Below are 27,348 nucleotides of genomic sequence, written 5' to 3' on the forward strand. Positions count from 1 at the left end.
ATTTTGCCTGTTAGAGCTTCCTACTATCTGTGACACAAAGAAAGGTAAAATTAGGAAGCTGTGTGATAAATAAATTGTTTTGAACTGATGGTGATGTAATGAGGAGCATGAATAAAGCAGTGTATCCAGCATACCCTATTGATAAAAGTTTATGGGTTTGAATCTCCTGGCTCATGGAAAGCACATCTAGGCAAATGCTGGCTGAAATGTGCAAAGTGGATCACCTTCATTATATTCAGTTGCACGGGTGCCAACTTGAAAATGATATTGAAGGGCCTGGGTAAGGCCCTCCCTGCATAATTGACAAAAGACAAAAGATTCAACACACACCATTTGAATGGCAATGCCCATCAACTTGGGGGGCCTGGGCCCCGCAAATATTTTAGGGGGGCAAAGGGACATCCCCTCATGGCTCCTATGTGCAGTTGTCTTTCAGTGCCACAAGTGATGAGTGCAAATTGCCACAGAACTTACTTTATTCTTTCACAAGATTTGTATACCACTTGATTATAATCAGTGCTTTTTTCTAGAAAGATAGGTGTCGGTCTGCACCATGAAGTTGTTACAGTAAGTGCCACACTATTTAACAACAAAAAGAGGTGCCGGTACTGCGAGTTCCCCCCTGGGGGGGAAGCACTGATTATAATAAAACCTCAAATGCACTTGCTGAATCTGAGCATATCTCTGGCAACATCGCTTTTCTCTCCTATCCCTGGAGTCCCTGCCAATAGTATGTGGGATGATGGATTGGAAATGTCAGAGAATGACAAACTGAGACTTTTCTAATCTTTTGGAGTTGAGTGCCAATGTTTGCACTTCTTAATGAATAAGCAAACAAAGCAATGCTTACCTACCTCAAGCTGAAAGACATCTGAAGGCAGCCCTGTTTAGGAAAGCTTTTAATATCTAAGGACCATTGTATTTTAATATTTTGTTGGAAGCTGCCCAGAGTAGCTGGGGAAACCCAGCCAGATGGGCGGGGTATAAATAATAAATTATTATTATCATTATTATGCTGGTCTGTGTGGGTGATATTCAGAAGAACAGGGTGGCAGTTCTTCAGTGCAAGTGAATTCAGTCTGGAGTTCTCTATCTTCTGGGAGGCTTTGGTTTAGGGAGGTCCAGAGATTGTTTACCTTGCTCCATGGTTGGGTACCATTCTCAGCAATATCACCTCTCCTGTCTGATATAAATGAGGGTTGCCTAGGGCTGTGCATCTAGTTTTTTTTATTTCATGCAGTGCTGAACTTCTTTAGGCAGGAAAGGTTAGGCATCATTCCCATACACACTTACTGGGAAGTAATCTCAATTGAATGCAGTTGGACTTGAATAGATCAAACTTCTTGGAAAGAGTAAAGAATGGAGAAGCTAAGGAAAACAAGTTTAATAGCCACGGTGAAGAAAACACTCATTAAGATTTTGAGAAGTGTTTTTGTTAGTCCAGTTGGTATGTTTGAAGCATGATTTAAAGTTAGCTTAGAAATGAATCCTATATCTGCATTTATATGTTTTGGTTGTGTGGACAGGTATATGCTTGTTTAATAAGGCGGGTGGGGTAATATGACAGTTTAAAAACTTGTATATGGCAATATTTAGTAAGTTGATGCTATTAAAGGTTTGTTTCCATAGCATTTGAATGAGTTGTGTATGTTTATTCATGCTCTTTATAGAGATGTGTTTTGTAGGTTCACAGGTATTTAGGTGCTTGTGAGTGATAGCAAAAAGTAAATATGTTCTATAATTTAAGGTATTGCTGGATGACAAGGTCCAGAGACATTCCCATTGGTAGCAGTTACGATACAGGCCAGTGTTTGAAATTTGCCAGGTGCCAGGTGCATTTTGCACCTGGCTATTGGCCACTTGCAACCAAGTGAAGATGCCTGGGTGCCAGGATGGCGCCTTATGTCTCCGCCATCTGGAGGTACATGCCTGGGGATCCTTGGATCTTGACTGTTTTCACACACTAGCAACACATCCTATAGAATTCTATCCATTATATTTTATCTGCACAATCAAAATGAATTTCAGGAACCCAAAAGTTGTATTGAAAAATGTGACTTTCAAGCTGTCTGCCTCCAAAAGGGCAACTAGGCATTCTGTTTTGGCAACTGTAACCCTGGTTTAAGGAGCCATTTGGCACCTAGCTTATATATACCTGAGTTTCTAACACTGATACAGCCAGCCAAACTATCCAAGGATGAAATAGCTTAGCTTGAGGCTGCTTTGTTGTCTGTCCTTGTACTGCTGTAGAACTCTGTGGTTTTGGCATAGGTGATTAGTTGTGTGGCTTTGGTAGCGACATATATGCCATTACATCAGCAAAAAGTGAAAATAAACACCTTTCTTTCCCTTCTCTGCTCGTTACCAATGTGTGCTATTACAGCTAGAGTATATTTCCCCCCTTTTGTGTGAATAGTAATATTCAGTATCATGTACTATAAACTTATTAAAATAAAAAACCAATTACTCTGTTTAACAGAGAGAGAAGTAAAGTTTTACCCACTAGATTCTGGCTTATATTGACTTTTGTGTTTTTTTATTCAGAATATGCAGAATATGCTTGGAAAACGAAAGCTGCTCGTTCTCAGTTACCAGGGCCGACATACAACCCAGCAGCGAAAGGCATGAACATTTTAACTCGCCCACCTCCAGTGCAACCCATCCATGGAAGGACCGACTGGGTGGCCAAATATGGCGGGCATCGATAGGAGGGCTTGCTCCCACTATGTATGCTTTACTGTGACTGTTATACACTTCCCTTCATTTACTTCCGGGACGCTTTAAAGCACGTTTCTACTAATAGAATATCAACTCTGGAAAGAACCGAGAGCCTGTATTTTATTACCTCTAGGGGGGAAAAAATAAAATAAATACATTTTACTTAGAATGCGTTCTTCAAAATAGTGTCTCTAAGGTAGGGTTGTTGTTTAATTTTGTTTACATTACAAAGTATTCTATAAAGTATATTGCCAAAACTAATGAGTATTTCAACTCTTTCTAGGTAAGTTTTTATTGGATCCCTTTGATGTTTCCTTTTAAAAATGTTTTTAAATGACATAAAATAGCAAATGCACATGCTTGCCATTGAGCAACTGTGAGTCATTTCTATGCGGAGAACAGCAGATGTGCAAAATGTAGGGTGACTTTCAAACAGATGTTGCTTCCAGAACATTTACAGATAAAATCAGATTTGAACAATGAAAGTCATAATGGTTGCTGGAGAAGAATCTTCTATTGCATTGTCTAGCTAGCATCAAAGGGTCCAGAACTAAACCATAGCCATTTGACTTTGTTTTGGGTTGCTCTATGTCCTTAACTACCTTTTTGTTTGCAGAGAGTGAATCCATACGTCAGGGGTGAGGAAGCTGCAGCCTTTGAGATGTTGCTGGACTTGCAACTTCCATCATCCTGGCCAACAACATCTAGAGGGCCACAGATTTCCCACCTCGGCCATCCGTAGTCAGCAAGCCCACTAAAATAAGTGTTTTGCAAAGGTGACACATCCCCAAGAGCCCATTTCATGTTGTATTACGCAGGCATGGGACCCCTCCTTGCATGTGGATCCTGCAGAAGTATTGTGAAGGCTGTAAACCTTGTAAACTATTTAACTAGTGACCAATGTATACAGCTTGTCTCTGGGTCTGACTTACAAGTGAGTAGGGAAGAGATTCATCTGTACAGCATTTTTGCCCTAATCCCCAGACAGTTATGTGCAAATGTGTACTGGATACAAGTATGTGGTGGTTGTTACCTTTGCATGACACTGCAATGAAAGAAGCCTTTCATTGCACAAAGGATGTGTGAACAGGAGCACTGGAACCCTAAGGAGCCCCTGGATTGAGGTGAAAGTTTTCTTGGAGATCATTTGCAAGTTTAATCCTGTGATTGAGAAATACACCCTGTGAATGGTGTTGAGGAAGCCTGGCTTCCTACCCAGTAGGTTTAGCATAATTGCCAAGCCAGGAGATAGATGGGTATTTTAATTGTAATTACTGACTGAAGACCTTTAATCTTCGTGCTCTGCAGGCAACTTTTATCCCCACCTTTATGGAACCAGAGTGTCACAAATTGTCTACAGGAAGTGTAGGCCACTGGGGTTTTTTGTGGGGGTTTTTTTTTTTTTACTCTTCACTAATTTTGTTGAATCAGAAATTTTAGTTAGTCCTACTTACTGTAGTGCCTTCGCCTGGTAACCAAAGCTGAACAACTATAGAATTTCCTACCGGTTCCTAAAGTGTATTTATTGTTGGAATCTCATACTTATAGCATAGAGTTAGCTGCATTATCTGGCCAGGGACACATTTATAACCTCCTTTTCCCCTTTTGGATGCCATAAAGTACACAGTGGCCCCAAACCTATGTGCTATTTCAGTATATTTCTGTTTTTAGTAGATTTGCTAATATACTAGACAACAGAGATACAAACTGTGGAGAGATATATAAGGTCTGCTGCTTTAATTGCTAAATGTTATGATATGTAATGTTGTATTAAACCTGACAATCCAAAGTTTAAAAAATAGCATGTATTGTATATTTTTAACTTGTAAAATGTTAGTTATTTGCAGGCTAACATGTATTTTATGTGTTTTTTAATGTACAGTTCTGTTGTAGAGTATTTATTGGTTGATTTGAGGCTTGAATTAGGATTTAAGCTATAACTCACTTGAACACATTTTCATAAGTTGAATAGTTTACTGATGTGTTAAGTGTGTTTTAACATGAAAACCTTGAATTAACTAGTAGCAAAAAGGGGCAAGTGATTATATTAATTCAGTAGTTTACCTAAGCTGCTGCTATGCAGGCAATATTATGTTCCTATGCAGAGTTGCAGGAACATCAGACTAATACTGTACTAGTTCCCTCGTGTTAAGTGGGGTTTCAGTCTCCAGGTTTACGCAGTTTCACTGAAATGCTATATTGTAGGTATCCATCTACAGGTTTGTATGTTAGTAAAAAGCAAGGAACTTGCCTTTCTGACTGGGGTGTTTTCAGATGAAAATCATTTTCTTTTATAATAAAGTTAACTTCTCAGATACACAAGACTATAATAGTCTTCCATTAGAACACACACACACGAGAGTCTTAACTTTAGGCCGAAGCTATACATTTACAGAGAACCTGTTCCATCCCTGTAATGAACTGTTCTGTTTTGTACCTAGACATAATTCTTATGTATGTTTTCCCCCTAGGTAGGGCTAGGATGGAAACATGAAATTGACCTCAATCCACAGAGTAAATGATGTTATGGAGAGAGGGGGCATTGTGGCAGTGTCCTTTAGAACATGTGATTTCATGCTTAGTTTCTGGGAAATGGTACAGCAGGGGTGTCAACTTGAATAAAATATTGTGGGGGCCCAGGTAAGCCCCACATAATTGATCACATGACACAATGCACACACACCATGTGAATGGCAAAGCCCATCAGCTTTGGGGAATGTCCCCCTCAAATATTTTTTTGTGGGGGCCAAAGCCCCCACAGCCCCTAGGAGTTTGCTCCTATGGTAACAGGGGTGCATGACTTCAAAGTTGAGATGTTGGTTGTGGCAGGAAATTTTGAAAACCTAGAAAGTGTCATTGTGATAACGTAATGTCTGGACTGCTTGTGTTTATGGTGTGATTAAAATTGCCTGAATCAGACAAAGGAAGAAGCAGCTCTCTTGCTACTTCAGCAGCAAGGGGTTATGTATTCATGAAGCCATTTAGGACTGTACTTTATCTGCTTTTAGGGTCTTTCTGGACCATTATAAAAACAATGCCCTGCCCGGCTCTGCTTCAGTGGCTGCAATGCAGTGCTATCCTCATGCAATATTGGGGGAATGTATTCATTCCATTCAACTGCTATGGATATATCACAGCACCCACATACCGTATTTTTCGCCCTATAGGACACACTTTTTCCCCTCCAAAAATGAAGGGAAAAATGAATCTGTGTGCGTCCTATGGGGCGAATACAGGCTTTCGCTGAAGCTTGGAGAGCGAGAGGGGTCGGTGCGCACCAAGACCTCTCGCTCTCCAGGCTTCAGGAAGCTATCCGCAAACCTGGGGAGCCGCAGGAACTCCCGCAGGGCTCCCCACGCTGCGGATAGCAGCTTGCCGCCCGGTGCGCGGGGCGCCCTGAAGCAGAGCATCCCTCGCGCCAGGCAGACATCCGCAGCGTGGGGAGCTCTGCACGAGTTCCCGCAGGGCTCCCCACGCTGCGGATAGTAGCCTGCCGCCCGGCACGCAGGGCGCCCTGAAGCAGAGTGCCCAGCGCGCCGGGCAGATATCGGCCAGCCCCACAAGCTCGAGGGACAGCGGGGAGGCAGAGCGCCGCCATACCGCTGTTTCCTTTATTTCCCCCCCAAAAAACTAGGTGCGTCCTATGAAACGGAGCGTCCTATGGGACGAAAAATACGGTAATCACTGGATCAGTACCAGAATCTCTTTAAAGGCAATTAACCATCAACAAATATCTGTGTAAGCATTTAGTATCTTTACCTGAATAGTATATTTTCAGGTACTGCTGACCAAGGGCAGCCAGCAAGTAAAACACACCCATACACACAGAGACGCAAAAAACAAAATCTGCCTTCCAGCCTGAAAGGTACTTAGAACTAATTGTTTTTTATTATTGGATAAATGGTTTATTTACTACTATCTTTAAAAAAAACAAAACAACAGATTTAGCAAACTTTCACCTGATTTTTAATATATATATTATTTGTAGACACTTAAACAAAATTAGTCACCTTGATAGTAGCCATGTAAGTACAGATACAAATTTATACTAAGAAGTCCCTCTATGCAGCATCGAAAATTTCAGTTTTTCAAGACAGAGAAGTGAAATATGATACAAGTTAAGGAAATATTTATGATAGATAACACAGTAGCAGCAGTGGTTATCACTGCCACTTTCCCCCCATTCACAATCTTCAAGTGCACAGGGCTATGGGAAGAAATGTGTACATTTTTTAATTAAAAAAGTGTGATGTGGAAGCTGTAATTTTGTAGCTATGACACTTTAGAATTGTGCCAAAGGAGCCAATAGAGATAATATGCTGGTCTGCTTCTGTAGTTAAGTATCTTCTCAGATGCTAGCAATATTTTTTAAAGTCAAAAACTTCAGCTGTTTTTATGTGGCTTGAAAGCTGTCTTCAGGTACTTTATTTGCTTTTTATCTGTTGCACGCTTATGGCTGGAGGGGTTTTTCCATCAGCTGTAGTCCAAGTTTTCCCACCATCAACAGACTGTTTAAATTCAAACACAAACCAACATTTCAGTAAACAGCACAGTACCATAATCTAAATGTTTCACTGTAGTTTACGATAATGACAAGTCCATGTTATGACTGTGGTAACTATATCTTACAGGTACCCACATTCCATTAAATAAACGAAATAATAGTTCATGGCAGGAAAGATAGAGAAGGAAAATGGAATTTTGTACCTGGCACCAGCAATTAACCCTGCAGGCATGAATTTCCTGGAGTTATAGAACCTCATTCCCATCACACCGGTTAAGGTTCCAGAAGCAACTAATGGGGGAAAATCACAAGAATTGAGGAAGGTACATTAGTCCACATTACATGTAAAGCTTAATGCAAGCCAAAGCTTCATTCAAGTGTTACATTTACATCCTGCATTTTGTTCAGTGGAGCTGAAGGTTGGATGCATAAGGTTCCCAGGTGCTTCCCCCATGCAGACCTAGACCTTTCTAGCCTCTGCCAAATTGTTATGTCCTGTGCCTTAAGACAAGGGGTGTCCTCTGAGCACACCCAGCTCCAGTGAAGACAAGCGTTGGGAAGTTTAGTTCTTTAGTGGCAACTATTACATCAGCTCCTAAAGTGCAGTAATTATATGCACTGCTCCTGCTAAATAGCTAGCTGGGCACCTCCCTCTTCAGACTTGTGCTGCAACCTGGACCGTTGAAGCAACAGCACAACGACGCCCCTTCCAGCTTAGTTAATCCCCCTTATCTGATGTAGTGCACATAAGCAACTGGTGACTTCTGCACGGCAGCTCCAGCTGCCGCCGCCACTTTAAGCCCCTCCTTGTCCTTGGAGATAGAACAACTCTTTCTCTGCCTGCTTTCCTTCTCTCTCTGACCACCTGGACTCCTCCTCTTCTCCCAACTCTGCTTCATGGGTGACACAGAACCTGACAAATCCCCTTTCCACTGTCCGCCCCTTGGACTTCTGCCTGGATCCAGCGGTATCCAGTCCTCTGCAGGACACTTTAAAAGAGGTTGGGACTGCCAACCTAGGAATCACCTGAAACCATAAGATGGGTCAGCAAACTTTTTCAGCAGGGGGCCAGTCCACTGTCCCTCAGACCTTGTGGGGTGCTGAACTATTTTTTTTTAAAGAACGAATTCCTATGTCCCACAAATAACCTAAAGATGCATTTAAAATAAAAGCACACATTCTACTCATGTAAAAACACTCTGATTACCGGACTGTCCGCAGGCTGGATTGAGAAGGCGATTGGACCGGATTTGGCCGCTGGGCCTTAGTTTGCCTACCCATACCATAAGACATGAGGTCACGTTTAGACCACAGCCCGAGCCTGCATAATTCCTTACATCAAACCCCCAAATTCTGCAATTTCTGGTTCCACGTTGTGTTTCATTGCTAGAATTTGAATGTAAAGGTAAAGGGACCCCTGACCATTAGGTCCAGTCGTGGCCGACACTGGGGTTGCGGCGCTCATCTCGCTTTATGGCCGAGGGAGCCAGTGTACAGCTTCCAGGTCATGTGGCCAGCATGACTAAGCTGCTTCTGGCGAACCAGAGCAGCGCACGGAAACGCCGTTTACCTTCCCGCCAGAGCGGTACCTATTTACCTACTTGCACTTTGTGCTTTCGAACTGCTAGGTTGGCAGGAGCAGGGACCGAGCAACGGGAGCTCACCCTGTCGCGGGGATTCGAACCGCCGACCTTCTGATTGGCAAGTCCTAGGTTTAACCCACAGCGCCACCCGCGTCCCTTAGAATTTGAATGTAGGCTGCCACTATTATAAAAATGGGAAAAGGACATCAAGCAGCAGTGGTACGGGGGGAGGCTGGCTGGCCATGCCATATCCCATTTCCTTTGCAGCAAATGGGAACTTGGCAAGCAACAATGGCTGACCGTGAGTTTGTGATTTGGGAAGGAAGAGATTGCAGAAGAAGGAATCACATTGGGTGGGCTTTGGTTGTTGTTTTGGTCAAATAAATCTAAATAAAATACTTACTCAGAGAAAGCCAAACATTCTTTGGATCCTGAGACTGCTGGTAAGCACCCACGCCTGCTAAACCACCAAACAAGAGACCAGCAGCGAGAGAAGGAACGCTACCTAGAGTAAAAGTACAAGAGGGTTGTGGAAGGCCAATGAGTAGTATGGGCCCCAGCAGCAAAACTCCCTTGGATTTCTTCAGCATTGAAAGGCTTACTAAAGTGAGGGAGGACACAAATGCAAATGAACAGGGGCTGGCCATTCAGTTTCTGTCTGACTTTTTTACTTCACTGCATGTCACAAGACAAAATAATACTACCGTTAAAACTGGAATCCTAAAAGAGAATAAAAACAGCACATAATAAATTAATTTAAAGTGGCTCAAATTACTAGCATCAGGCCCCTTTTCAAGGCAAGCTAGCCAACAGCAATTAAAACTCATCTAGCCCCTGAAAGGCTCCTGGATCAGAAAAATAATTTGTCGACAAGGAAGAACAGAGGCGGCCTAATGAGGTCCTCTGGGAAGCGAGTTCCATTATTAAATCTACAAACCAGTATTTCTTTTTGAGAAAAGACAATGAAAGGACATTACATCTTGTGGGTGCCGAGTCCATAGTTAACCTTATTTGGAAAAACTCTAACGAACCGTTAACCAGATGGTCCCAGGGAAGAAAACACATGCTTAATTTTTTAAAGTACAATTAAAAAACACATGACATGCTCATGCTGCTTTTAAAATAATAATTGAAATAATGATTTTAATGTGCTGTGTGAATAAATGATTTTGTCTGCCCTGAATCTCTCAACATTTGGTGATAATGGGGATGAAGTGAGTTCTGAGTTTTGTGATTTATTTATTTGCTCCCGCAACAAATCAATGTGGACTACGAATCATGGAAGAAAGCAAACTGCAGCATGTTATATTCCAAAATGCAGGCATTGTTATATTGCTGATAGCTATCCCTGAATGTTTGGCACAATGAGGACCACATGCCTTTATTGCCATATACTAAGTGCGTACTAAAAATTATTGTACCAGCAAAGGCTACGAAGCACAAATATCCATGTCATAATACTGAATGAAGGATGGAGAAAACAGAAAAAGGGTCTGACTTCTTAATACTATACCTGCTTTTGCATAGCCAATTACTCCTCCTGAAGCAACCAGTGCTGCGTAACCGTAGCCAAGCCAGTCCGTACTCATTCTGGAACATAAAGATGAAAATGCAATGTTCAAATATTTTCAGCTGAGCTGATGGTGAAGGATTTCATGGCTATTAAAAATGGAGGCTGCAATGCCTAATTCATTCATCAAAACTTATTAAAGACATTATATCTGAGCTTTCGCACAAAGTGAAAAAACGCTTTTGGAGTGGAACATAATGGAATGTTAGCACCCATTTCTGTGTTAATTGCTTCCAGGAAAAAAAGATGTTTGCAACCCCCATTAGCCCAGAAAATCTCAGGCGTAAAGTGATGAAATGTGGGGCAGAATACCAGCATGCATTTCTCCCCCACTGTTTTCATGGGGGAACCATAGCAGAACAGAAACATGTATGTGCGGAAAGAGTGGGGGAGTAATTACGCTGTCCAATGACATTTGTTGTTGTGTCATGCCACGCCTATTTGCGAATGAAATTTAATGTGACCTGCCAGTATGTTGATCCAAAAGCCACAGTTCCAGAATGCGACAGGTACCATTAATGATATATTAGCAAATGGGACAGAAGTGCTAGCCTTATAATCAGGAAAACCAACGCAAGATTTCCCAGGTCTAAATGCACTGTAAACATACCCTTATTTAGCATGCATTGGGGTATTGCATGCACAGTCGCACAAGAGGCAAGCTTTGGGGCTACAGACCCGTCTTCTTGCAAGGGGCAGCAGAAGGTAACTCAGAACAAAAATTACCTCTCTCCTTCCTCTGGCTTTCATCTCACCTGTTTGTTTACTAGGGGCACGCAGTTCCACTTCCCAAGGTCTCGTGGTTCTTTTACAGCAATACGTCCTTATCTTAATGCTTCTCCTCTATTGGAGGTGATGTTGTGCAGAGGAGGCTGAAGGGGGAGGCAAGGGCAACAGGATAAAAAGGTACACATTCCATGCCCTGAAATGTTTGCATATACCTGTTTTACATTTGGATTTCACTTGCAAATTTAAGAACTACCAAGTATCACCATGACATGTCAACAAGGCATGTCAACAAGGCCAGTGCAGTGCAAACATGGCAGCAGGAGTATTGGCTTGGCTCCACCGGCGCATTTGCACTGCACTGATCTCGCCACCATCGCTGCTCCTCTCCTCTCCCCCTTTCTGTCCAGGTATGCAGCCGTGATGCAGCCAGAGAGAGGTCAGGTGAGTGTCCTACCATGGTAGCATCCCTACCATGCCATCCCCTACTGGTGATGATGCCTAAATCAGAGAATTGGAGGGTGCCTGGTGGCCTGCTTAGTTCAATTCAGAGGGCTTCCTAGCCTCTGCTTCAAGACCTCCAGGAAGGGAGACTCCACCATTACCTCTTTGCAGTCAGTTCCATTGTAAGACAGATCTTACCATGTTAGGGAAAGTGACCTTCCCAACACAACACTTTGACACAGCAGAACGCAGATTTGTTGAGGCGAGAGCTCTGCTTCAATGTCCTTGGAAGAAGGTGGGTGGGAATGAAACGGTACCAATGAATGAGTCCCACCACAGGGGAAGTGAAGGTCATGAAACAACAGTAGCTTATTTACCCCTGACTACAGTTCATAAATCTGCAGGGGAAATCCGAGTCTAAAAAAGCACACATCCATCTACAGTGGTACCTCGGGTTACATACGCTTCAGGTTACATATGCTTCAGGTTACAGACTCAGCTAACCCAGAAATAGTGCTTCAGGTTAAGAACTTTGCTTCCGGATGGGAACAGAAATCGTGCTCCAGCGGTGCAGCAGCAGCGGGAGTCCCCATTAGCTAAAGTGGTGCTTCAGGTTAAGAACAGTTTCAGGTTAAGAACAGACCTCCGGAACGAATTAAGTACTTAACCCGAGGTACCACTGTATTTTAAATTAAAATTTTATGTCAGGGGAAAGGCGCCAGAGGGGACCACCACACAGCGAGAGAGGAGCTAATAATCAGAGTTGGAAGAGACCCCGAGGGTCATCTAATCTAACCCCCTGCAGTGCATGAACCTTTTGCCCAATGTGGGACTCGAACCCACGATCCTTGAGATTTCATGCTCTACAGACTGAGCTATCTCCTAAATTCATTCTGGGTGGGTTGACCATTCTTCCTGTTGCAGTCTAGAATCCCTGCAGTCACATTTAAAATATACGAAGGTGACAAGCATGACTATTCTGTGTTAAGTAATCCAGAAAAAGGCACTCTTGCTTCAGAATGCAAAAAGAACCAGTGGCTTCAAGTTTACAAGAAAGGAGATTCTGACTAAACATCAGGAAAAACTTTCTGATAACAAGAGCTGTTTGACAGTGGAAGGGACACCCTCGGGAGGTTGTGAACTCTTCTTTCTTGGAGGTTTTTAAGCAGAGGTTGGATGGTCATCTTGTCATGGATGCTTTAGCTGAGAATCCTGCATTGCCGGGGGTTGGACTAGATCACCCTTGGGGTCCCTTCCAACGCTACAATTCTATGATTCTAAGCATTTTTCTGGGTCAGAACCAGCAAACAGGTGCAAGGACCTCAGCAAAACAGCTGGCATTAGGTGAACCACCAGAAAGCGCCTTGAAATAAGTTGTGTGGCAGGGGGGAAGCTAACCCCTTCCACACCCTGCTGCGCCTGTTGAACATCCACCTGCCGTGCTGCTGTTCAGGGGCTCTGAGCCTCCACCAGCATCTAGAACAGGCATAGGCAAACTCGGCCCTCCAGATGTTTTAGGACTACAACTCCCATCATCCCTAGCTAACGGGACCAGTGGTCAGAGATGATGGGAATTGTAGTCTCAAAACATCTGAAGGGCCGAGTTTGCCTATGCCTGATCTGGAGTCTAAAACAATGTAGCACCCAGTAAGGAAACAGAGAGCAACTGTATCGCGGCGGCGGCAGAACTGTAACTCGCGGCCTTTAGATGGGCTAATAATAAACAGGCCGGGCAATGGGCGGAGACCGGCTGAGTCTAGCCGGCCGCACAACCTCCGCGATGATCGGGTGCTTCCTGCAAGCGAGGGCAGCGTGCCCAATGCAGCAAGGTGCCCCGATGCACCTGAAAAGTAGGGAATCTCTTTCCCCCATATAGGAAGCAAATCCAGCACTTGGGCTTGATCGCCCCATCTTTGCACCAACCAGGCAGCTATAGACCATTGCAATGGGGCGGAATGTGGGCGGAATCCATAGTTCCTACTCCTCCAACGCCAAATTGTAACTCAGAGGGAAGATGCAGCAAAGGCAAAGGATTCCCCCCCTGCTGCAACGGAGCGCCCAGCGCAGCGCCCCAGACTGACCTTCTTCCTCCAAGGGCGAACAGCGTGAGGATTGCCCGGGACGCTCCCCCTCCCCCACTGACGCCGAGCTACTCGGTCTCCCAGAGTTCCCTCCGCTGCGGGAGCGCGCAAGCGTGGACAACCAGCAGCACGCCCGAAGTTTCCGTGCTCGAGAGCGAGGGACGAGCGGCTATGCCCGGAGTTCACGAGCCAAGCGCTGTCAGTGCGGTGATTCTCTTGCTTAGCTGCCGTCCCTTGTTGTTTTTTTGGAGAGGTGCGTGCGTAAGATGCGGTTTTATACTGAATCCTGGTTCAGATTTGATTCCTGCATTGCAGGGGGTTGGACTAGATGACCCTCGGGCTCCCTTCCAGCTCTACAATTCTATGAATCAGGCCACCTCGTTCAGTATTGTCTACACTGAGCGGCAATGGCTCTCCAGGTGTGTTTTATTTGGGGGGGGGGGCAAAGTTATTGAGGGGTTTTTTTTAGTTTTTCCCAAAAATTTTCTCCAAAAATAAAATAAAATTGAAGTTTTTTTAGCTATTCTTAAATAAATTCTGCAAAATCTACACTTCCGACATGGGTTGCAATGCTTCCAGATTTTCCCATACTTTTCTGTTTGTTTGTTTTTAAAGTGATTTCTGCCCAGACACTGTTTGTGATGGCCAAATCCCAGTTTTGTTTAGTCGTTTAGTCGTGTCCGACTCTTCGTGACCCCATGGACCAGAGCACGCCAGGCACTCCTGTCTTCCACTGCCTCCCGCAGTTTGGTCAGACTCATGCTGATAGCTTTGAGAACACTGTCCAACCATCTCATTCTCTGTCAATCCCTTCTCCTTGTGCCCTCCATCTTTCCCAACATCAGGGTCTTTTCCAGGGAGTCTTCTCTTCTCATGAGGTGGCCAAAGTATTGGAGCCTCAGCTTCACGATCTGTCCTTCCAGTGAGCACTCAGGGCTGATTTCCTTAAGAATGGATACATTTGATCTTCTTGCAGTCCATGGGACTCTCAAGAGTCTCCTCCAGACCATAATTCAAAAGCATCAATTCTTCGGCGATCAGCCTTCTTGATGGTCCAGCTCTCACTTCCATACATCACTACTGGGAAAACCATGGCTTTAACTATACGGACCTTTGAAGGCAAGGTGATGTCTCTGCTTTTTAGGATGCTGCCTAGGTTTGTCATTGCCTTTCTCCCAAGGAGAGGGCGTCTTTTAAGTTATGGCAGCCCTATACCTAGTCCTGGGATGTTCTGCATGCAAGGCAGATTACCTACTACTGAGCTATGGCCCTTTCTCATAGGGATGGCACCAACTATGTCCAAGCAGATGTGCTTGAGGATGGGAGGTGATGGTTCTTTTATATATATATATTTTATTAATTTAGAATATAGGAAGCAAACATGCAATCAATTACAATTCCTATTACCAGGAAAAATGTTATATCTGAGGACTGATCTTGTGAAACAACCACTAATAATATATGACAGCACTTGTTTGGGGGTTTGTTCAGGCCATCAAAATGTGTTTGTCTAATTCTCTGAGAGAGAGAGAGACTTGGTCCAGGATACTTTATGGCAAAGTTTGAAATCATTTTAGCGAACACCCCCACTGCGCACAGTCATTTGCAACTCATCGGCCAATAGGAAGGGCTTTTGAAGCTGGGTTTCATTCTTTCTTTACCTTTGCACACACCATCTGCAGAGACTGCTTTGAATACCACGGTTCAGTTCTCTATAAATTTCATTGAAATGTTAAGAGTGTTTCAGATCATATGCAGAGAGCATGCTTTTCACCACAGCCACCTCTAATGAACTGGCGTTTATCTTCTTGGGTTTTAATGGCATTGGAAGGCCAAGGGATGAAGCTTCTCAATTCAAAAGCAATTTCAGCCTCGCCCCACTTATCTTGTTTCCACAAAACAAATTACAACTGCAAACTGAGGACTTTTAACAAATGCAACTAGATATGCATGCGTGGGAATCTCAAACTCTCCTCATAAACTTGGAGCCATGAAAAAACAATCCTTTGTTTGCAGATTATAAAAGAATAGGAGGAAATTGCTTTTCAGTGCCAGAATAAGCTCCTCTGCCTTTAACTCCTTAATATCAAATAATTATTTGAGTAGAGCAAGCTAGAATATTTGGGGTTATTGAGAGCACTGTCCTAAACATGCCTTTTTAGAAGTAAGCCCCCAATGTGTTCCATGGGACTTGGGCCTAAGTAACTGTATAGAATTGCCTCCTAAGACCTGGTTGGCACATATCACTTGGCCAAACCATGACTTAGCATGAATCAGCAAATGTGTGCACTCCCAGAGAGATCACAGCACTCCTCCAGAGATCCTTCTGTTGCCCTGCTATGCAGTAGTACGCCATGGTTTAGCTTAGAGATGTGAAGGCCTGGGGGACAGATTTTAAAAATAAAAAAATGGGGAAAAAACCTCTGGTTTTGTTGTTTTCTGAAAAATCAATGTAGGTGGAAGCAGATGTCAATGAGGGATTGACATTATGGCACATCATTGAATGTACAATCCCAGAAACGCAGGTGGTGCTGTGGTCTAAACCACCAAGCCTCTTGGGCTTGCCAATTGGAAGGTTGGTGGTTCGAATTCCCGTGACGGGGTGAGCTCCCGTTGCTTTGTCTCAGCTCCTGCCAACCTAGCAGTTCAAAAGCACACCAGTGCAAGTAGATAAATAGGTACCGCTCCAGCGGGAAGGTAAACGTCGTTTCCGTGCACTCTGGTGTCCATCACGGTGTTCCATTGCACCAGAAGCAGTTTAGTCCTGCTGGCCACATGACCCGGAAAGCTGCCTGTGGACAAATGCCGGCTCCCTCGGCCTGAAAGTGAGATGAGCGCTGCAACCCTATAGTCACCTTTGACTGGACTTAACCATCCAGGGGTCCTTTTCCTTTTACCTTTTTACCTAAGTGTACAATGTCTAAAGGCATTCCATAGAACCTTAACTGACATATTTGCCTTCAGGTGGGTGTAGCTTGAGCATGAGTTATTTATTATCTTGTGAAATATTATACAGGGCACTTATTACTCATGTATGTTCTACAACACAATCAAAATAAAGGCACACCCACTGTTACAGAAACAATGCCTAAAACTTGTAGCTACAATACTTAGAAGTCAAAGAAAAAAACAGTTCAATGTGCACACATACTTGGTTGGGAAAGTATCTCAATTCCAGAATGTAGTCATCATGGAAGGCAACATGGGAGTTGTCTTGGGGTGTCTCACAGGGTTCAATCTTATCCTCCTGTGTCATTTCTCATCTATATCAGTGGTTCCCAATTAGCTAATTACTGAGGACCCCCTATTTTTCAAAAGCCAAGCCACGGACCCCTTACTTTTGAAAATTTTGATAACTCTATGGCAATTACCTCTACAAAGCAATTTTTTGAACAAAATGTGGGGTAGCCCCTAATAAGCAAAGGATTTTAAGTATGCTGAAAACGAACAAAAAGACCATAAAATTTTGATATTGCCATGCAAAAATGACAAAAAAATGGGGGGGGGAGGCAAGGGCTGGGGCCGTGGACCCCTAATTGGGAACCACTGATCTATACAAAGCCTCCAGGAGCTGATGGCACCCTGCTCTTTCTCTGTTCCATCTGAATCAGGAGAGGTGGTTGAGGTGTTAGATGCATGCATGGAGGCAGTGATGGATTAGATGCAGATCCCTTTTGGACGGAGATGATCTGGCCACTGTACTCCATGCTCCAGTTACTTCCAGGTTGGATTATTACTACAACACGCTGTAAAGGGGACTGCCCTTGAAGACGACTTGGAGACATCAGTTGGTTCAGAAATGCAGCAGCCAAATTAACAGCTAGGGTTCCATTTAGATCTCATATCACCACTGTTTTAAAGCAGCTGCATTGGTTGTTGGTTTGCTCCTGGGCCCAGTTCAAGGTGCTTAAGTTGGTGTTTCAAGCCCTAAATGAATCGGGCCTCAAATATATGGAAGACTGCCTCCTTCTCTACAGCATCCCTCTAGGATGCTGAGACAGGCAGAGGAGGCCCTCTTGGTAGTTCCTCCATCCTCAGAGGCTCAGGGTGCTGGTGGCAGCAGCCTGGCAGAAGGCATTATCGGTGGCAGCTATCACAGAAACACACCCAGGATCTTTTGTGCTCTGAGGAATCCTTTGGGGCTTCATGGTGTTAGATGGAGAATAAACAAAGGGGCAACGTATTCTGCAGGTGTTGAAAAGATACGGCAGCTCTGCCAGCATATTTTGAAACATTGCTCACAGGAAAGTTTCACAAAGGTTTTTGCTTTTTGAAAAAGGGCAACCCTAGCTTTTCAAGCAAAGTATCGTAGCCATACGACCGCAGCTTGTAATAGTGCACGGGCGTTTTGCTTGCAGTCAGCATCTACTTTACTTGTTGTGCCTCTTTGCAGAAAAAATTGGGTGCAAGCTGCATGAAATACCATTAAGGTCGGTGGAGGTTACAATGCTCAGCACCTTTTCAACTGGCTTTTGTCACAGTGGGTTGTTTTGCAGCAGTTATCAGATTTCACAAGATAAATGTCATACCCCGCCTGTCAGCTCTGTGTCCCCATACTTCCTCCAAGATTCCAGGCTGCTGTAAAGGGATACATCACCTTTATATTCACAACAACACTGTGAGGTGGATTAGGTTGAGGAACAGTGACTGCCTCGAGGTTGCCCCGTAAGCCTTTGTGGATAGGGATAGACCTACCACTAGGCAGAGCGAGGCAGGAGAAAGAGTAGAAAGGCAGCAAATGGATAGTTTTGATTTATGACTACTTTTACTGCTGGAAAGAGGCATTTGTGTGATTTTCTGCCTTCAAGTTCCAAAGTAACTTGACTAGTCTTAAGTACTGTGGACCATAGCACGGGGGGGGGGGGCAGAGTGCCCTGTCTTGCTCTGTCTCAGTCAGCAAAATGTCTTGAGTCAGTCCAGTTTGTGGCTCAGTGGGGATCTCCCCAACCAATCCTTTCACTACCACATTGTCATGAGAGATGAAATGCCTCCTTTGCTTATTTCTGTAGATCAAGCTGTTGTTAGAATAGAATTTATTATTTATACCCCACCCATCTGGCTGGGTTTCCCCAGCCACTCTGGGCGGCTTCCAACAAAGTATTAAAATGCAGTGGTCTAAAAAAATAAATAAAAAAAATATAGTGGTCTGTTAGACCTTAAAAGCTTCCCTAAAGAGGGCTGCCTTCAGATGTCTTCTAAAAGTCTGGTAGTTGTTGTTCTCTTTGACAACTGGTGGGAGGGCATTCCACAAGGCGGGTGCCACTACCGAGAAGGCCCTCTGCCTGGTTCCTTGTATCTTGGCTTCTCGCAGCAAGGGAACCGCCAGAAGGCCCTCGGATCTCAGTGTCCGGGCAGAACAATGGGGGTGGAGACGCTCCTTCAGGTCTACTGGACCAAGGTTGTTTAGGGCTTTAAAGGTCAGCACTTTGAATTGTGCTTGGAAACATACTGGGAGCCAATGTAGGTCTTTGAAGATCGATGTTATGTGGTCTCGGCAGCCGCTCCCAGTCACCAGTCTAGGTGCTGCATTTTGGATTAGTTGTAGTTTCCGGGTCACCTTCAAAGGTAGCCCCACATAGAGCGCATTTCAGTAATCCAAGCAACAGATAACCAGAGCATGCACCACTCTGGCGAGACAGTCCGCGGGCAGATAGGGTCTCAGCCTGCGTACCAGATGGAGCTAGTTAGGCACAGCTACTGAGGTAGAATTAGTAGCAGCCCTACTGTGAACCACACTGTGGCACGCCCTAATCACATATGTGTGAAAATGCGTGTTGTGTATACTACGTGTGGACAACTGTCACGGGCTGGTTGGATGCAAAGGCATGGTGGGAGGAACCAGGTTGGGAAACCAACCAAGGGAAGAAGGCTTAGAGTTTGGGGAGTGGGGTGAGACAACGATGAGTGGTCAGAGGGAGAAGACTGGAAAGAGTAGGTGTTGGAAGCGGAAGGGCTTGGTGAGCTGGCAGAGTCTGTGGCAGAAAGTCAAGAATCAGAAGCTGAAGCTGGCAACTGGGATGAGGAAGGTCAAGAGACAGAGATGAGTCAGGCTGGTGGAGAGTCACAGGTGTCTCCGCTTCCTGACTGTGACAAGCTCCTCCTGCCCATCTCCCAGAATCAGGAGAGGCATGAAAAGGACGAAGAGATTGGCGGCACGCAGGCACAGTCTCCGATTGTTTGGAAAACACCCTGGAGAGGAGGTAACATAGACAGCTGTGGGGAGGCAGGGACCTTAGTCTCAGCAACTGATTTCATAGAGTAAGATCCACAGGGAATGAACTGCTGTGCTCATTATACCTTACCTTCAGCCAAGTCTGTGGAGATCATGTTTTTGTTAAGAGTTTAGTCCAACATTGAATGGTGTGATTTTACTCACCAGCACACTCTGGGACAACAGGGCACACAATAATCTGAAGTGGCTTTCCAACAGATACTTAAGTGGTGGCATGAAATTAACCCTGGTCACATCTAGACCATGCATTGAAAACACAATGTTTCCCCCAAAGAATCCTGGGAAATGTAGTTTGTTAAGGGTGCTAGGGATGGTAGCTCTGTGAGGGGTAAACTACAGGTCCCTGGATTCTTTGTAGATAGCCTTGTATTTTAAATGTACGGAGCTGATTTGATCAGTGTATTATATTAAAGGGAGGGTGTTGTATGAAGCTGTTGTTAATATTATTACATATGAACTCTTCACAAAGATCAGAACTGTGTCAGGAAAAGGTCAGGGAACAATATAACTATATAAATGCAACTCTATAAATATAAATGACAACAACAATAATTTATTATTTATACCCCGCCCATCTGGCTTGGTTTCCTCAACCACTCTGGGCGGCTTCCAGCAGAACATTAAAATACAATAAATGCAACTGAACGAACATGTAATTAACGGATTTAAAAGAGTGCGGGGAAGGAAGTTCATGTTTCTTCTAGTAATCCGTTATCATGGAATGCATCTGAATAACTTGTTTTATTAATTTCCATTGCACACACACACACACACACAGGTCCCTAGAATGAAGTATACAAAACAGGGGAAAGATTGGTTGGAGAATGACGCCTACCCACTCTGCCTGTATGTATTTGTACCGATTATAGTGATATGTGTGAGGAAAGAGGTCGTTTTTGTTACGAAAAAGGAGCAATGCAGCAGCGAGCTCCAGGTGGCTGGAAAGCCAAACAGGATGTTGATGTATGGGGCTGTACCGTGGGAACAAAGGAACAGTCTATTCACACCACTGAGCACCGGATGTTAGCTCAGAGTGTCACATGACCTGTACTGGAAGTACAGGGGAGGAGGTATTCTCTCTCTGCTGTTGGTGTTAAGAGAGTGCATGCACGTTTCTCTGTGCTGCTGGAAAGACAGAAATAAAGGCATGTAAATACATTTCTGTCTGTCTCTTTCCCCTCCCTGGGGATAAGAGGGGAGGAGTGGTGTGTTCTTCTCACGTTAGAGGAGGATCGCCGATTGAGATCTTTCCTGATCTTGCCGGGAGTCGCAGACGGGGAGGTCAACAAGGAACTCAAGCCGGGTGCCTGGAGAATGGCCAATTCCTCTGATAAGGCTTGATCCTGACAGTTTTAACAGTTCTGAACTGACCATGTAATTCCCCCACCCCATGAATTCTCATTGCCTGTTTAGGTTGTGATCCTAAGGAAAGGCACCTGTAGCCTTTGCAGATAGAAGATCAGCCTTGCAGAAGTCAACGGGACTCCAAAGCTGCAATCCTGAACACACCAACTTTGAAGTAATTTCCATTGAGCAAAGTGTGGCTGGCTCTTGAGTAACCTGCACAGACTCAAGCTGCAATCCTAACCTTGCTCACTAGGAAGAAAGCTTTGCTGAACTGAGAGGGTTTGTAATTCTAACTAAACAGGTTTTATGATTTAGCCGTGCATTGTTATTTTTTCATTTAATTTCCTGCTCACTCACCCAAAAGGCTCATAGAGCAGCTTAGAAATGCCAATGATAAGACATGCCCTCAGTTTTAAAACTGTTGATGGAAACTCATGAACTTTGCGCTGTTCAAAAGGCAAATGATGCAAAACAATATCGGTGTCTCTATTTTACACTTCCTTGTTATCAGATATCGTTTTTGCCTAGACAGAACTTATAGGAGTAAACAAGCCAGTGTGGAAAATACGCAGTTGATAATCCTTTTTTTTTATGGTGAACAACTGCTTGACTTCCAGTTGCAGCTTTGATTTTTAATGGGTCTGCTGTGCCTTTTAACAACAGCTTGATGCACACAAATTAGGCAGCAGAATCTGTTTCCACTACTTTTAATTTTATTTTAAGCATGCTATGAAAAGATTTGCCTCTACATTTCTGACCTTGAGAAAGGTCAAAAATAGCTGCAATGCGCACATCCTCAAGAATGGGGGGTAGTGGTCAAAGGTCAGTTCTAGTTCATATGTTTCTCTGTACATTTTATTTATTTAAAAGGATGACAGGAACACCTGGGAGTATCTCATTTGTATGATGTGCATTTCAGCCTTCATTCTATAGATTAGCAACACTGCTTAGCGTCCCTTGTAATGCAGTTAATGGGTTAATTCTTCGTAAGTCAGCAGACACAACTCAATCACCCATAATGCACCTGCAGGCACCTTGCGACTCTATATGTGTTATTGGGCAGATTTGGCAAGTAACTTCATGTATACAAGGGCAACATACTTTGTGGGTTGTGGGAGGAGATTGCATGAATTGTTGAAGGCTTTCTGTTGGGGTTGTGGATTCAAGTTCGGATTTTTCGAAGAGATCATCTGAGGAAGAAGTTGGGATATTGCCAGACTTCAGAATTCGAAACCTCTTATCTGTTGCAGAGCTTTGCAAGCCAATGAACTAAGGACTTGGCTGTGGACTAACAGAGCAAGGACTTTGAAGCAAAGAACCCTCTCTGGGCTCAGAAAGAGATGACTACTTGTAACAACTGCTCCTGATGGGGTTATGCTCTCTCTGAAGGAGCAGGTACATAGCTTGGGACTACTTCTGGAACCTTTGCTTGAGGCTCAGGTGGCCTCAGTGGCCACCAGCTTCATCTAGTGGCCCAGCTGCATCCCTGTCTTGACAGATTGCCTAACTACTGTTTGTCTATGCACTGGTAAACTTGTGTGTATGTTGGTGATAACCTAGTAAAGACAACTCTGCTAAATGGCTGTTTTCTATGACTGAGATTCCACAATGTATACACCCAACATTCCTGATATGCAGCACTTAGCAAACAGCCCGGTCTGCTATTTGTTTGTTTGATCCAGTGCCGAGGGCCTTCTGCGGTTCCCTCATTGCGAGAAGCCAAGTTACAGGGAACCAGGCCGAGGGCCTTCTCGGTAGTGGCGCCTGCCCTGTGGAACGCCCTCCCTTCAGATGTCAAGGAAATAAACAACTATCTGACGTTTAGAAGACATCTGAAGGCAGCCCTGTTTAGGGAAGTTTTTAATATTTAATGCTGTATTGTTTTTAACACTCGATTGGGAGCAGCCCAGAGTGACTGGGGAAACTCAGCCAGATGGGCAGGGTATAAATAATAAATTATTATTATTATTATGTTTGTTAAATTTTTATACGGCCCTTCCTCTGAGGATCGTAACCTCCATGGTAGCCATTTTGTGACTGGCGCCCACAGCAGCACTCTCTCAGCATTCCAAATATGCCCATTGTCCCCAAAGTGTTGACAACCCATCCTACCTCGTGTTCTGTTTCTAAAATATTCAAAATAATCAGAAGATTAGAACCTTTGGATTTTCTAGCATCCACACACTTTCTGTTTGTAACCTATGGCATGGTCGATACCATCCAAATGATGAATTCCTTGTCTTGAAAGTTGTTACTACAGCTGGCCCAAGCTTCTGTCACCAATTCATACAGTGGTCTTTGCAATTTAAAGCAATTTGGTAGAAATTAGCAGGTGAAACTTTTCATAGCATGGAGATACTGAGTAATACCTGCAACTTGTGGTCGGTTTGGTGAGGGTTGCTTTTAAAAATTAACAAGAAACCAATCAACTTTATTATTATTATTTTTTTACAGTGAGTAGCCTCCAATGCTTGGTATGTGCAAGTGTGCTTCCTTAGTAGGAAAACATACGATTCAGTTAAAAATGCAGCAGTAAATGAACAATATTTGAGACAGGTTATGTGTGAAGCTGAGGCTCCAATACTTTGGCCACCTCATGAGAAGAGAAGACTCCCTGGAAAAGACCCTGATGTTGGGAAAGATTGAGGGCACAAGGAGAAGGGGACGACAGAGGACGAGATGGCTGGGTAGTGTTCTCGAAGCTACCAGCATGAGTTTGACCAAACTGCGGGAGGCAGTGGAAGACAGGAGTGCCTGGTGTGCTCTGGTCCATGGGGTCACGAAGAGTCGGACACGACTAAATGACTAAACAACAACAACAATGTGTTTCACAGAAAGAGCTTAACTAAAATTGTATCACAAGTTGAAGGGCTGTTTTCAAAGTGGGTATTTTATTAACGAATCCATCAACCCCAAATTTTAACACACCGTTTTCATGCATTCAGAAGAGCTGGTGGACATTGGACTGGATAAAACCTTTTGTGAAAGATTCCAACCTCCACCCCATTCTGCATATATATGGGGAGAAGGTTGGAATCTTGCACAAAAAAGTGTGTGTGTGTGTGTGTGTATATATATATATAATCACTTTGTAATCTTAACATTTGGAGAGAGAAATGTCTCTGGGCTATGTAGCTTTCTCCTCAATGCTTTTAAGCACTTCTTAATCACCTTTTCTGTCTTCTCTCTAAATCCCAGAAGTTGGGAGATTTAGACTGTGGGCAGGTATGTTTTCAGAAGTGGAAATGACTCCTGCTTAACCAGAGGTGAAACTAGACTTTATTTCACCCGAGTCAAAGACCCAGTTTGCAACCCCCCACCATGCGCATTTGTGTACACACATACACAGGCTGCGATTCTCAATGGTGCCCCCTGGAGGCTTCACCTGGGACAAAAAAAACCTGGCTAGATACAGCTCTGGTTTAACTTTATCAGAATGTGTGCAATAGTGCTTAGGCTCATTTCCTCTGAATAAAGCAGTCTCGTTTCTCCCAAGCAATAGTTCCTTGCCACAAAGAGAGTTGGGCCTAATGAACTAGGTCCTGGACACCACTGATAGCCCCTTTCTTTTTTATTTCTGTCAAGCCAAACGTAGCAAGTGTAAACAGGCAACTGGTCCAATAGAAACATTTCCCCTCCCATCTCCCAGTTTCTATTTCACTCTCCTACTTAACCCTCTGGGGCTGTGATTCAGACTTCCCACACTATCCCTGCCATACATGCAATACTTCCTGGGCTAAAGAGGGGAGATAAAACTCAGTTAACATTTGTGGGGTTGGGTGTGGGGTTCTCCTTCTACTGAGAGAACCCTGGAGGTCCAGGAACCAGGTTTCTAAATTGCTGGCAGAGGTCAATTCAGTATCAAGTACAATGCTTGTATGTAGGACAGCAGAAGCTGGCACAAGTTGCCCAGCTAACGAGTTGAAAGCTGAAGCTGAAGAGATGTAGTCAATTTTAATCCACTGACCTGAACCATCACTTAGCGAGACCTGACTGTAACAAAGGGCAAGCTCTAACATGACCAGCTTGAAATCTGAAGTCACTGTCTTTCTCTTGGTTAATATAAACCGTTCCCAAAGTATTAATAAATAATACCTGAGTGTTTTTTTCTGGACAGGGCGAATAACCCTGTTCCAAAATCTTTAAAATATCAAGGAAGTTCAGCTAATATATTGATTGCCCTGAAATCTTGTTTCAGCCTTAGTGCAAAGGTATTTAAAGTGTTATAAAAACGGCTCATATTGAGCATCCTGAAGAAGCACAGCTTCAAGGTGCGATGAATGGTCCATCCAAAATGCTGGCTTTACATGATTGTTTCTGTTCATCAACTTAAAAGGTATCTTTTCCTATAGGTACCAACTTGGTTCCACCGGTATCTCACTCTGATTGAGTGTTCTCTCCCGAACACTCAACTCCAGGCATTCCACGGTTGGTGGGTATGTTTCCAGTTCAAACTTGTTAGCAAAAAGGCTTTTGGATTTCAGCAACCACTTCAGATCACCAGTTCCATAGATACAAATGGCTCTGACATAACGACCTGCCAAGGAATAGGGGGAGGAAAAAATAATCACACACAAAAACTTTTCTTCTTTTTTTTTGTGGACAAGACAGGAAGGGCCTAGAATGCATGCCTGTGCCCAAGACCTTAAGTTGGTCAGACCACTCCTGTGTCCAGTTCTGGCTGCCACAATTTAAGGAGGCTGGAATGTGTGCAGAGGAGGGCAACCAAGATGATTAAGGGTGTGGAAACCAAGCCTTATGAGGAAAGGTTGAGGGAGTTGGATTTGTTTAGCCTGGAAAAGAGGAGACTGAAAGGAGATATGATAGCCATCTTCAGTATCTAAAGGGCTGTCACATGAAAGATGGAGCAAGCTTGCTTTCTCATTGTCTGGAGGCTAGGACCCGAACCAATGACTTCAAGTTACAAGGAAGGAAATTCCAACTAAATACAGTGGTACCTCGGGTTACATACGCTTCAGGTTACAGACTCCGCTAACCCAGAAATAGTACCTTGGGTTATGAACTTTGCTTCAGGATGAGAACAAAAATCGTGCTCCGGCGATGCGGCAGCAGCGGGAAGCCCCATTAGCTAAAGTGGTGCTTCAGGTTAAGAACAGTTTCAGGTTAAGAACAGACCTCTGGAATGAATTAAGTTCTTAACCTGAGGTACCACTGTATCAGGAAGAACTTTCTGACAGTAAGAGTTGTTTGACAGTGAAACAGAATCCCAGGTGGTGGACTCTCCTTCCTTTAATGTTTTTAAGCAGAGGCTGGGTGGTCATCAGCCATGTATGATTTAGTTGAGATTCCTGCATTGTAGGGGGTTGAGATAGATGACCCTCGGGGTCCTTTCCAACTCTACAGTTCTATGATTCTGTGTGTGTAATTGTAATTCTGTTATTGTATGATTCTATGTGTGTATATATTTTATGTAATTTCCAGGCATTTTAACATATTACTAAAAAAGGGGGGGCGCTAGTGGAGCATTCTCAGTGTATCACCAATGGAAACATTTAATGTGACCACATAGTAACGAGAGCTGTGTTGCAAGAGGGAAATCTCTGCTGTGTAGCAAAACCACATTCCCGTCTTTGTTTTCCTTTCAGATTCAAGGAGATGTGTGCTACATGGCTGGATAAGCAAAGTACACAAAGCTACAGAGAAATAAACAAAAGAGCAATAAAGAAAGGAAGCAGAAATAGGAGACTGCCCTGTCTGGAATCAAAGGAAGGCAGTTTGCTTCAGGTGTGACCTTCAGGAGGGGTGGAAGGACCACACCCTGGATCCCTGTCCCCAAGCAGCCCCCTTCCCTCCACGCTGGCTGGTGGCTCCATCTCTAGCGGCTGCGCAAAATGACAATGCACTACTACTGAGGGAAGGGAGTAGCAGGCAGTTCCCTTTCCAGGAAAATTCTGGCTGCTGCACCCACCTTGTCATTTCCTCTAAGCTTGTTCACTATGGCTGCAGTTCAAAACCATTGTTTTGTGTGCCTTCCCTTCTATTTTTTCCTAGCTCCTCCTCTTTTCTTTTCTATTTTGTCAATAGTTTTCTGCTCATTACATCTTTGTTTTCCTCCTGTTTCTTGCTCCTGTTCTTTACTCCTTCCTTCCTCTCAATATGCCACTCTTTCTGCCTCCTACTCT

The 27,348-nt window shown here is 44.0% G+C and overlaps 3 protein-coding genes across 10 annotated transcripts in view; 1 reads left to right on the plus strand and 2 right to left on the minus strand.

Annotated features, from left to right (window-relative positions):
* Positions 1-2,887, plus strand: part of MAK (male germ cell associated kinase) — a 29,688-nt gene extending 26,801 nt beyond the window's left edge. For 5 of the 6 annotated variants that reach the window (XM_053396914.1, XM_053396915.1, XM_053396917.1 and 2 more), the window contains one exon: positions 2,545-2,887. In XM_053396914.1, coding sequence (XP_053252889.1) covers positions 2,545-2,708 — 164 coding nt within the window. In that variant the 3' untranslated portion in view covers positions 2,709-2,887. The remainder of the gene's footprint in view (positions 1-2,544) is intronic. The other variant, XM_053396916.1, reaches the window with a different exon arrangement.
* A 3,697-nt stretch (positions 2,888-6,584) lies between these two features.
* Positions 6,585-13,737, minus strand: LOC128417783 (transmembrane protein 14C-like). The gene is made up of 6 exons (XM_053396922.1): positions 13,627-13,737; positions 11,131-11,247; positions 10,319-10,395; positions 9,209-9,310; positions 7,426-7,513; positions 6,585-7,226 (listed from the first exon to the last, which is right to left on the minus strand). The coding sequence occupies exons 3-6, from the start codon at positions 10,392-10,394 to the stop codon at positions 7,169-7,171; spliced, it is 324 nt and encodes a 107-aa protein (XP_053252897.1). The 5' UTR covers position 10,395; positions 11,131-11,247; positions 13,627-13,737; the 3' UTR covers positions 6,585-7,168.
* An 11,403-nt stretch (positions 13,738-25,140) lies between these two features.
* The window catches only part of GCNT2 (glucosaminyl (N-acetyl) transferase 2 (I blood group)), a 40,617-nt gene continuing 38,409 nt past the window's right edge, over positions 25,141-27,348 (minus strand). For all 3 annotated transcript variants that reach the window (XM_053396925.1, XM_053396924.1, XM_053396923.1), the window contains one exon: positions 25,141-25,742. In XM_053396925.1, the coding sequence (XP_053252900.1) occupies positions 25,552-25,742 (191 nt within the window). In that variant the 3' untranslated portion in view covers positions 25,141-25,551. The remainder of the gene's footprint in view (positions 25,743-27,348) is intronic.

The sequence above is a fragment of the Podarcis raffonei genome, chromosome 7 (assembly GCF_027172205.1).
Source record: "Podarcis raffonei isolate rPodRaf1 chromosome 7, rPodRaf1.pri, whole genome shotgun sequence".
NCBI lineage: Eukaryota > Metazoa > Chordata > Lepidosauria > Squamata > Lacertidae > Podarcis > Podarcis raffonei.

Bases quoted from the DNA above. Each gene is read 5' to 3' on its own strand.
- LOC128417783 (XM_053396922.1), bottom strand. From the start codon at position 10,394: ATGAGTACGGACTGGCTTGGCTACGGTTACGCAGCACTGGTTGCTTCA. The intron at 7,514-9,208 runs GTAAGTATTTTA...TTCCCCCATTAG, and splicing joins GAATGTTTGGCTTTCTCTGA to TTGCTTCTGGAACCTTAACC. The intron at 7,227-7,425 runs GTACAAAATTCC...GAATTTAAACAG, and splicing joins GGGTTAATTGCTGGTGCCAG to TCTGTTGATGGTGGGAAAAC.